The following is an 11,743-nucleotide window of genomic DNA, read 5'->3' as shown; positions in this document are numbered from 1 at the left end:
CCCGCAAACTCCGGGCCGGGTGACCCCCCAGCCCCACGCCCGACGTCCAGGGCAAAGACGGCTCCTAGCGCTGGGGGCGACCGCCCAGGTACGCGGGACGGAGTTCGCCGAGCTTGCGGCGCCGGAGCCGGGACGGCCGGCCGCGGCCCCGGGTCAGTCCGCGCTTTGCCTTTGACGCATCGGAGCGCCGTTTTCTGCAGGATGAAGGGCTTCTCGCCGCCGGCAGAGTTGTTTTTGCGCAAGCGGCTCGCGGTGCTGAGAGCGCTCAAGGTCTGAACTTCCCTCCAGAGCTGCAGTTGGAGCAGGCGGGCGTGCGAGGAGCAGCAGCCGCGCGGAGCTGAGGCCACCCTCGGGGCGAGCCGTGCGCCCCCGGGACGAAGGCGGCCAAGCTCCGGGACCCCCGGTGTTCTAGGTCCGTCCCAAATGGTTCTCGTCCGCCTCGAAGGGGGGACGGTGGAGGCACTGATGAGCCGTTACCGACGGTTTTTGTGAGCTTCTGGTGCCTTTCCAAGCCGCTTGCTTAGGAAGCAAGTGGAGCCACCACTTAGGAAGGGCATAGCCCCGGTGGCCTTCAGCGGGTTGTGTGTGTGTGTTTGGAAACCCGGACTAACTCTTCATTGTTTGCCTACAGGTACTGGCGACCCCGGCTGGGGAAGGCACGGGCTCTCGGCAACATGGCTTCTCCGCCCCACCAGCAGCTGCTGCACCACCACAGTACCGAGGTGACCTGTGACTCCAGCGGAGACAGCAACAGCGTACGGGTCAAGATCAACCCCAAGCAGCTGTCCTCCAGCCACCCCAAACACTGCAAGTATAGCATCTCCTCCAGCTGTAGCAGCTCCGGGGACTCCGGGGGGGTCCCCCGGAGAGTGGGTGGCGGAGGCCGCCTGCGTAGGCAGAAGAAGCTGCCCCAGCTGTTCGAGAGGGCCTCCAGCCGGTGGTGGGACCCCAAGTTCGACTCGGTGAACCTGGAGGAGGCCTGCCTGGAACGCTGCTTCCCGCAGACCCAGCGCCGGTTCCGGTATGCGCTCTTCTACATCGGCTTCGCCTGCCTTCTCTGGAGCATTTATTTTTCTGTCCACATGAGATCCAAACTTATTGTCATGGTAGCCCCTGCACTGTGCTTCCTCGTGGTGTGTGTGGGCTTTTTTCTGTTTACCTTCACCAAGCTGTATGCCCGGCATTACGCGTGGACGTCGCTGGCTCTTACCCTGCTGGTGTTCTCCCTGACCCTGGCTGCGCAGTTTCAGGTTTTGACGCCTCTTTCAGGACGTGTTGACAGCTCCAATCATACTCGCGCAGTCAAGCCCACAGACACTTGCTTATCTCAAGTGGGGAGCTTTTCCATGTGCATTGAAGTGCTCTTTTTGCTCTACACAGTCATGCACTTACCTTTGTACTTGAGCTTGTTTTTGGGGGTGGCCTATTCTGTTCTTTTTGAGACCTTTGGCTATCATTTCCGAGATGAAGATTGTTTTCCTTGGCCGGCGGCTGGGGCCCTGCACTGGGAGCTGCTGAGCAGGGCCCTGCTCCATGGCTGTGTCCACGCCATTGGCATCCATCTATTCATCATGTCTCAGGTGAGGTCCAGGAGCACCTTCCTAAAGGTGGGACAGTCTATTATGCATGGGAAAGATCTGGAAGTGGAAAAAGCTCTCAAAGAGAGGATGATCCATTCTGTTATGCCAAGAATCATAGCTGATGACTTGATGAGACAGGGGGATGAAGAGAGTGAGAATTCTGCCAAGAGGCATGCCACCTCAAGCCCCAAGAACAGGAAGAAAAAGTCTTCCATACAGAAAGCTCCTATAGCATTCCGCCCTTTTAAGATGCAACAGATTGAAGAAGTCAGTATTTTATTTGCAGATATTGTGGGCTTCACCAAGATGAGCGCCAACAAGTCTGCTCATGCCCTGGTGGGTCTCCTGAATGATCTGTTTGGTCGCTTTGACCGGCTCTGTGAAGAGACCAAGTGTGAGAAAATCAGCACTCTGGGAGACTGTTACTATTGTGTGGCAGGGTGTCCAGAGCCCCGGGCAGACCATGCCTACTGCTGCATTGAAATGGGCTTAGGCATGATAAAGGCCATCGAGCAGTTCTGCCAGGAGAAGAAAGAAATGGTAAACATGCGCGTTGGGGTTCACACGGGGACCGTATTATGTGGCATATTGGGCATGAGGAGATTTAAATTCGATGTGTGGTCCAATGATGTGAACTTGGCCAACCTCATGGAGCAACTGGGAGTGGCTGGCAAGGTTCACATTTCTGAAGCTACTGCAAAGTACTTAGACGACCGGTACGAAATGGAAGATGGGAAAGTTATCGAACGCCTTGGCCAGAGCGTGGTTGCTGACCAGTTGAAAGGTATGTGCACCTCTTTGCCTTGTCATCTCTTTCCCTATCCTGTTTGTATGAAATGAAAAAAATAATCTCCTTTTAGCATCCGATTTGGGATGCAGCTCAGTTGTTTCAGGATACTTTATCAAGGGAGAATCTCAGGATCAGTGTGTGTCATGTATCACACAGATCTGTTCACACTGCAGAAAGGGATACTGTGGCAGAGCTGTCCTAGTGAGACCTTTGGAAGGAAAGAGAACTTTGAAAATGTACAGATCACCAGTTGGCTGTTGACATTCTTGAAGTTGTGGGGGGCATATCCATGGATGTCAGGGTATGGAGCCCTTCAAAACTTCTGAGCACTTAAAGAAATCACCTTGGCATTTCATTTGACCACCCTTAAATCCCATTCAAATGTTTCTGTGTGCCTTTTTTGCAAAAAAATGTGAAGAATAAAACTTCTCTAGGCCTTACTTGGCTTATTGTAAAAATAGGCATAGGACATTATCTCTGTCCTGCAGGACTTGGGAGGATTAGATGGGTTTATACACTTCCAAGTGTACACTGCCTTTTGTTGAGGTCTCTTTTTTAAGAAGTGTTTGCATTTTCAGCTTTTGACTTTCATTTATTTAAGGACGCTTTATTACTGTGGTATTCATCTTACTGCATATACTGTACACCTGAGTCTGATAGAACATTGAACTTTTCAAGCCACCAAGTGGTTTGAATGTGGGAAATGGCCCTGGAGGAGCCTTGATAATTCTGTTTCTCTCACTCTATCAGCTTTGTAATCTGACCCCTTGTCCCTGCTTTTATACTCCTTATTGCTGTTTTGCATGTTTTTATTGGGCTGCTACTTTTTCTTTTCTTTTTTATTTTTATATAGGACACAAATTTTTGAGGTCCAGGAAGTGATGTATAAATAATAAGTGGTATCTTAAATAAGGATTCTAAGTAATCTACTCCCTCCCCCCCTTTTAAACAGTTCTTATGTTTTCCTAAAATCTTCTGGTTTGAGGGGAACATCTATTTTGGAAGTATGTAGAGAAAGTAACATTGATTTTTAAAAGCCTACATTTGCAAAGCTGTATTCTATTTTGTGTTGCCCACATGCTGCATAATTATACTGTTAAAAGCCCCTGGGGAAAGGGGAACCTCCGAAAGAGAATAGTTTAAATTGGAGATGGGAGAAGTAGTCGTTTCCACCAGAGACTGCAGCGGTTGAGTTTGGGCTTGTATAGGTTGATTGTCAGCCTTGAAATAATCCTGTGTGCTCAATTGGCCTTTTCTTTTCTTCTCTGGCTTTGCTATTAGCAAGGGTACTTTATCCTTCTCCTGATTCATTAATTCTGTTAGTTGGAGAATTTATGGACGTAGGAGGAAAATATTTTCACCTGGAATTTCCTTGACCTAGAGAGCTTTACGGGCTGTGCTGAGGTCAGAAACTTTGCTTTGCAGTTCACTTGAAAGATCCTGCTGTGAAAAGTGTCTTTCTGTTTAGAAGGGTGGAACCTGCTCTTAAACTTGAAGGTGTCAGTGGACTGGGGTGTGGATGTAACCCCTGCTTGACATTTTGGCATTTTAGGACCTGAGTGTTACAGGCTCTGTTCTTGGGGATTGTGGGACCTATTCAAGAGAAGGGAGTTTGCTGCATTATTTAAACTAAGTATGTTTGGTCAAAGGACAATGATAGTGATTTTGTAAGCTGTCCTTTGTATAGTGTATTATCTGAAATTTCAAAAATAAAAGCAGGTGTAATTATTAAGTATGTTTATAAATCACCAAGTTATTGAATCTTTGGGAATACCCATTTTTGTTAATTTATTGGTAATTTTATTTTCAGTTTATATGACACTGACCTCCTTACCCCCACAAAACAAATATGCAAAAAGTCCCCAAACAAATGCTAGAGAATGAATTTGTTGATTTTTTAAATCTCAAGTTGTGCAAATTTGGCACATTTTTTTCTTTAAATTTGTGTACATTGTCTATGTATAAAGGAAAGTTTTAGTATTGTATAGGAAATAGGGAAAGATCCAAGGCTTAGCTAAACGGCTGATTTTTTAAATCGTATTCTCTCCTTTAACTGTTTCTTCGAGACCATGATTTCATGATTTTTGCTTTCCTCAACTCAGTTTGAAAACCTTTGTGGATAGAACTCCAGGAATAAAGTATGTCTACACAACTTCCTGACTCTTTCTGAACTGTCCTCATGTTGTATAACGCTGCTAAATTGAGATAATAGCATAGATAACAGAAAACCTTTGATACACAGGTGAAGCTTCTGTATGTCACACTTATTTTAGACTTCTGTCTTTGGGCTGGTGGGAAATATTTTCTTTACACGTTTTTTCCTACATGGTTAGGTATTAGCCTTAACCTCTCGTTCTCTTTTCCCCTTTTTTAATAACAGGGCTAAAAAGACCCAGTAGAGGACTCTGTAGAAATGAACATGATTAGAATGAGCAGGGGATTCTAGAAGCAGCCTGGTGACATGGGAGGAAGCTACTCTTGGGTTTTATTTGAACAGACTCTTTGGGAAGGTGGAGTTTCAGCATTTCTGCATATTCACTCACTCTAAAACCTTTACCATGTGCATACTTTGCACATGGCAGTGTGGATGCAAAGATGGATCCTTGGTGTTATCCCCAGCATCAGCAAGCTCACAGTTATAAATGTTGTTGTAGAGTGTGTCTGAGATTTAGGGAGTTCTTTAGAGAGGTGCTTATGCTGGAGGTGCACCCTCAGATTGAGCCTGTGGCTCTCTAGGGGGATAAAAGAACACTAGGTTTAGAGAAGAAAGCAGGGGGAAGGGCTTGGCATTGTTTCTCTGTGGGGTCGGGCAATTGTACATAATTCTTCAGCATGAGGAAGGCAGTGGGTAACTTGGGAAGGAGATGGGATTTGATCCTGCAGGTGATGGGGAGCTCTGGGTGCTGCAGCAGGAAGGAGGCTTAGGTGATCTGATTTGCAGTTTTTGAAAGCTTACTCTTTAAGGTTTAGGGAGTATGTGTTGGAAGGGGTAAGACTGGAGACTAAATAATACCAGGTGGGGGTAATGGTGGCCTGGGCCAGGGCAACAGCTGTAGCCATGGAGGTGAGAGGTAGATATGAGCCTATGAAGATCAACCTGACAGGAGTTGGAGCCACATTTAAATAAACCACTAGAAGGAGGGGAGAACCTTGATTATTTGAATGGGGGATGGCATTTTAAGTTTCTGGAACTGACCTGGAAATAATTTGGAGTTAGAAATGGGAGAGAGTCCTTTGAGGTTCTAGAGTATGAATGGAGAACACGAGACTGAGTTACAGAATATAAAAGAGGCCTGGAACCCCTGGCTTGTTCCTTCATTCATTCAGCAAATAATTTATTCTGTGCTAAGCATAATTCTAGGTTCCAGGGTTCTTGGTTCTTGCCCTCATAATAAGGAGGGAAAATTTTAAATTAATAATAGAATTGCTAGTGGGGGATTTCTAATAGAGGATTCAGTAGGGGAATCAAACAATAAGTAAGATATAAAATTTGTTTTAAGTTCTGAGGAGAAAATATAAAGCAGGAAGGGGGATATGGAATATGGTGGGAGAGTGTGTGTGAGTTTAATCTTACATGGGGTGTCTAGTCATTAAGAGATGGTTGAAGGAATTTTCAGCATAGAGTTAGGCTATTGGAAATAATCCAAAAAGGGAGAGAGAACTATTAAAGATAAGGGGAAAGGGTCTGATTCAGTGATGGGGAGAAGGGCCCTTCCATGGTATTGTTACCACTAGACCAAAGGGAATAGCGGCTGTTTTGGGTCACAAGCAAAAAAGGTGAGGTGTATTATCTAGAACTATTGGGTTTTCCTATCAAAGATAAAAGGTCATGAAGACAGAAAGTGAAACTGTTAGAACATATCTGCAGAAATCTTTTTTTCCCTGTAAATATTAGGAAGATAGAATAAAGAAGGAAAATAGGAGAGTCATTCCAAATCAACACCAATTGTGGAAAGGACTGTCTGGTAGCTTTGATGCTTCTAGATGCAGAAATAAAAAGAAGCTTTTTCTCACAGCCAAACTTTAGGCTGTGGAGCAACTAGGAGAGAGATCCACTGGTATGCAGTTGGACAGATTGTCACTCGTTGGCACCTCTGTGACTGAGACCTTTGCCTTTTCTTCTCTCCTTCCTTCCTTCCCTTCCTCTCTCTCTTCCTCCGTCCCTCTCTTCCTTCCTTCCTCCCTTACTTCTCTTTCTTTTAAGTCAGAGTCTTACTCTGTTGCCCTGGGAAGAGGCATCGTAGTTCACAGTGACCTCAAACTTGGGCTCAAGTAATCCTCTTGCCTCAGCCTCTTAAGTAACTGGGACTACAGGTGCCCACCAAAATGCCTGGTTAGTTTTTCTATTTTTAGTAGTGATGGGGTCTTACTCTTGCTCAGGCTGATCTCAAACTCCTGAGCCCAAGGGATCCACCTGCCTCCACCTCCCAGCGTGTTGGGATTACACTGTGACCTTTGCCTTTTCTTAGAAGAGTTCCTGTCTTGGCCCTGTCTGGGGCCACTCAAACTGTTAGTGAATCAGGGCCCTTTTTCTGTGTTAGCCTTAGCCAATACCTATTCCAAACTGGAAGTCTGGGCTCCCTTTTGACTTATGGACACAAACCTGTCAGCTGATAGCTAAGAGCCCCAGCCAAGTGCCAATTTGGGGTGCAGTTGGATGTACAGAGCAGAGTTTCCTGTTGGTTTGTAATGGGCTGACTTCTTGAGATTAAAAGCAGGTATGAAAGATTTTGGACTTATACTCGGTTTTCCTATTTAAAGGGGTGAGCTTTGGGAATTAAAAATTCTTTTTCTGGGGCAGCGCCTGTGGCTCAAAGGAGTAGGGTGCCAGCCCCATATGCCAGAAGTGGCAGGTTCAAAGCCAGCCCCGGCCAAAAACTGCAAAAAATAAAAAAAAATAAAATCCAGGCATTGTGGCAGTCAATTGTAGTCCCAGCTGCTTGGGAGGTTGAGGCAAGAGAATTGCTTAAGCCCAAGAGTTTGAGATTGTTGTGAGCTATGATGTCAGAGCACTCAACCCAAAGTGCTAAGTAAGACTCTGTCTCAAAAATAAAAAAAAAAAAATGAAGGAAGGAAGGTAATCTTTTCAGGTAGATTTACTAAGAATGGGAAAAATGAAAAAGGAACAAGTAAAAAAGTTAAGGATTTTTGTTTACTAGGCAGCCTGGTTCAGATAATAATTATGTTTCTACCCACTAGGCAGTGTTGCCTGTATGCTTTGCTGTGGAATAGTAATTACGAAGAAAAAACCCCATTGAATTCTCTAGGCATGGACATGGAGTGTACACAAGCCTATGTGTGCCTGAATTCTCTTTCTGTTGGTTGGTGATTTAAACACATTGGTATTTTTCTTGGGATTCGATACTGTAAGCGTGTGATCATTCATCATGAGAATTCTGCAGGTCACCTCTGTTGGGGGCGGTAGAAAGCTGCTGACACTGGAAGGGCTGGACTGAGTGGGGGGCGTCATTCATTTGGCTCTGAGCATCATTTGTGCCTTGCATTTGAGGTGCCTAAATACCTAAAGACCTTTTCTAACAGGAACTAGCATCACTAGAGGGAATTTTACAAAGAGATGAGAGTTTTTGGAATAGGAAGGGAACTAACATGTGAACTCTAGACATCTAGGCTCAGGTGTGCTGTGCCAGGGAGTGCCTCAGGGAATGGGGAGGCTGCCACTGACAGCAGTGGGCCCAGGGCAGGGTGGTCTTCCCCAGGGAAGATGGCAAAAGGCAGTGACATTTATGTCAGTCTTATGGATGTGCCAGCTAAGCACCCTGTAGCTAAATTTGAGTCACCTTTGGTGAAGAAGAGTGTACTTCATGAAACTTGCCTCTCTTGGAAATCAGGCTTTTGTTGCATTCCTCCCAGCATTTGCTAGCATTATACTTATAAAAAAAGCCCAGCATCTGCTCCATGGAGTTAAGGGAGGAGGCTCAACCTTTTAAAATAGTTGGAACATCAACCCCCTCCCCGCAAGAGGCTGGTGGTAGTAGTAGTGGTATGTCCCAGAGGGTAGGACAGAAACAGATTTGAGAATGGGGTAAAATTTTGGGTCTGTATTACTTAGGGGTAGCTGTAATTGGTTTATAAGTCTTTCCGTAAGCCAGTGTGGCCTCAGGACCTCTATACTCCTAAAAATTTGGGGCACTAAAGAGTTTTTGTTTGTGCAGGTTATTTGTTGATATTTGTCACATTAGAAATTGAAACAGGCCAGGTGTCGTGGGTCACACCTGTAATTCTAGCACTTTGGAAGGCTGAGGGAGGTTGATGTGAGCTATGATTACACTACTGCACTCTTGCCTGGGTAACAGAGTGAGAAGCTATCACAAAAACAAAAAAAAAGCTGAAACAAACTGAGAAGTTTAAAAACAATTTTTATAATTTATGTAAAAATAATAATGAACCCATCGCACCCTTTGCATGTTAATATAAATAACCTTTTAATGTATTTTCAAAAACAGAAGGAAACTTGTTGAAAAGAGTGGCATTGTTTTACATTTTTGAAAATCTCTTTAATGTGTGGATTAATTTTAAAAGGTGAAAAAGGCTTTTTTTTAAGGTGGTAAAATATACACAAAAATCTGTCATTTTAATGATTTTTAAGTGTGTCAGCTAAATTATCTTAACTGCTTTGACATTTAATTTGTTGTAGTATGTTGAAGAATGTGTAGAAAATCTGGCTTTGGATCTGGCTTTGGAAAATGGAGGAACATTTTAATACTCTTTATAGATAATTGTGGATATATTTTTGTTTGGTATTGTACCAACACCCAACAAATACTAGTTTCTTAAGGATGAGTTGCAATATGGAATCTGAAATTTTGTGATCATTTTTGGTACACTGTTACAGTAAACTCCACTAGAGTTTTGAATGAATTTGTAACAGGCATATTATTTGGCATGAATTTGCAACATCATGCACTGGTCATTTGGAAAACAGGTTGCTTGAATTATGCAGATCCTCCAAATGTTGACATTAGTAAAGCCTTATAGTGGGAAGCTGACTTCATAGTGACATAAGTTTTCTAAAATACTACTTTTCACTTGAAAGTTTAAATTTTATCACTGACAATGAATACTGTAATACTGTCAGTTGTTCTCCTTGAAATGACAGGGTTACTTCATTGAATTTCCCAGAAACCATCTGCTCATACCCAAGTCTGGATGACCATAGTTTGTTTAGTGATGTTCCTCCGCAAAAGCACAGTTGCACAGCTGCTTGTCTTGAAGACCACGTGCTACACAAGTGCTGTTGGTGCTTTTCTTGTTCTGTCATGCAGACTACTGCAGAGGGTGAGATCTAACACTGTCATTAGTGTTCACTGTTTCATCAAGGACAATCTGAAGTGCAGCTTTTTTTCCCCTTCTGCAAGTGTTTGGTGGTGAAGAACACATCCAGTACTTAGAACAGTTTGGTGCCACTGCCTTGATGTGTGCTCAGCCACCGGCAGTTTTACCCACTGTTGCTTTCGCAGACTGCAAATGTCAACACTGAAGAAAGCAAATGCTGTCTTAGTGTTGCTGAGAAAATAGTTTTGACTTCTTAGATGCCCTGCAAAGGTGTCAGAGACCTCTAGATTGTACTTTGAGAACTGCTTCCCTACCTAACTGTGAGACAGAAAGACTGACAGTTTTGTATAAAGCACCCAAACATGCATTCTCACGTGTATAAAACAACTCAGACTGGAGTTACGATGGACATTTCATGTTTATTGTGGAAGGAGCAAATGCCTTTAGTTCTTACATTTACTTTTTCTTATAAAATTTTAAAAAATATTTTGTGATTCTGCCAAGCTTTTGTTGGTGATGTTTAAGGTTGATGCTAAAAACCATCAACATTGTTTTTGTGAATTTTTTTTGAAGGGGTCACCCTGTGGTGGTAAGATTTAGTGGTTAGCTGTTTGGATTTTGGTTTCTTTTTTTTTCTTTTCAGACAGAGCCTCAAGCTGTCACCCTGAATAGAGTGCCTTGGCATCACAGCTCACAGCAACCTCTAACTCCTGGGCTCAAGTGATTCTCCTGCCTCCACCTCCCAAGTAGCTAGGACTAGAGGCGCCTGACACAATGCCCGGCTATTTTTTGATTGCAGCCCTTGTAGTTGTTTGGCTGGCCCAGGCTGGATTCAAACCCGCCAGCTCAGGTGTATGTGGCTGGCACCTTAGCCACTAGAGCCACAGGTGCTGAGCTTGGATTTTGGTTTCTGATACATTTGGATTTAGTTCTCAGTTCTGTAATTTCCTAACTGTGGGACCTTTGGCAAACTACCTAGGGGTCTACAATTTCTAGGAAGGATGGTACCTCTGTCAGAGAGGGGTTGAGAGAATCAAATGAGATAATTTAAAGAAAGCACTCATTAGCATAGTGGCTTGGTCACCACAGCCAGTCAATAACTCACTCTTCCATCTGGCTGAGTCACATTTTGTGCTGTACTAAAGGGTGTTTCTTTTTCCCTACACTCTATTTGGTGATGTACATCTTGTATAATTTGGTACTGAAACTCAGAACACATTGGGGACTGTGATTGTGTCAGTTTCTCATATTAAAAAGGGCAAGTGTCCAAAATATAAAACACTGATAGTTTTCTCTGTTTCAATTGTGGCTGCCAAGTTTGGCAACTTCTTTATTAAAAACTGTTGGGAGTTCAGGCACTATTTTGCTTGGGCTGCTTCAGGTCCCCAGAGCTTTGAAGTACTTAATGTGATGTGACCCTTGATAGTTGAGAAATTATGGGAAAGTCTTCAGCTTTGAGACTCTGGAGATATTGACTAAGGTTTGAACTACAATGGACATTTAGTTCTACTATATTCTACTGTAAACTCATTTATTTATTCATTAAATATTGAATAGGTCCCTACCATTTGTGAGGCCTGGACTAGGTTCCGGAGATAAGAGTGTGGCCCCTGCCCTCTTGGAGGGTATATCCTAGAAGAGGAAGTAGAATGCTAATCAAATAATCACCTGGACTAATATGCACTAGACTTACTGATTATATTAGATGCAGGGCTGGGAGATAGGGACCTCTTATTATCTCGGTTTTATAAGTGAGGGAATTGTCGGGCTCAGTGGCTCACACATCTAATTCCAGCACATGGGAGGCCAAGGTGGGTGGATTGTGTGAGCTCACAGGTTTGAGACCAGCCTGAGCCAGAGCGAGAACTTGTCTCTAAAAAAATAGCCAGGTTGGGCGGCATCTGTAGCTCAGTGAGTAGGGCGCCAGCCCAAATATACCAAGGGTGGTGGGTTTAAACCCAGCTCCAGCCATACTGCAACAAAAAATAGGCTGGCATTGTGGCGGGTACCTGTAGTCCCAGCTACTTGGGAGGCTGAGGCAAGAGAATCGCTTAAGCCCAGAAGTTTGAGGTTGCTGTGA

General features: G+C 44.1%; 1 protein-coding gene across 3 annotated transcripts in view; it reads left to right on the top strand.

The window, feature by feature from the left end:
• Nucleotides 1–16: 16 nt before the first annotated feature.
• The window catches only part of ADCY9 (adenylate cyclase 9), a 131,297-nt gene continuing 119,570 nt past the window's right edge, over nt 17–11,743 (top strand). For 2 of the 3 annotated variants that reach the window (XM_003790833.3, XM_023513809.1), the window contains exons 1-2: nt 17–412; nt 632–2,364. In XM_003790833.3, the coding sequence (XP_003790881.1) occupies nt 675–2,364 (1,690 nt within the window). In that variant the 5' untranslated portion in view covers nt 17–412; nt 632–674. The remainder of the gene's footprint in view (nt 413–631; nt 2,365–11,743) is intronic. The other variant, XM_023513810.1, reaches the window with a different exon arrangement.

Source organism: Otolemur garnettii, unplaced genomic scaffold, assembly GCF_000181295.1.
Source record: "Otolemur garnettii isolate 467f Iridium unplaced genomic scaffold, OtoGar3 scaffold00044, whole genome shotgun sequence".
Classification (NCBI taxonomy): Eukaryota; Metazoa; Chordata; class Mammalia; order Primates; family Galagidae; genus Otolemur; species Otolemur garnettii.
This window is presented reverse-complemented; position numbering and strand designations above follow the sequence as displayed.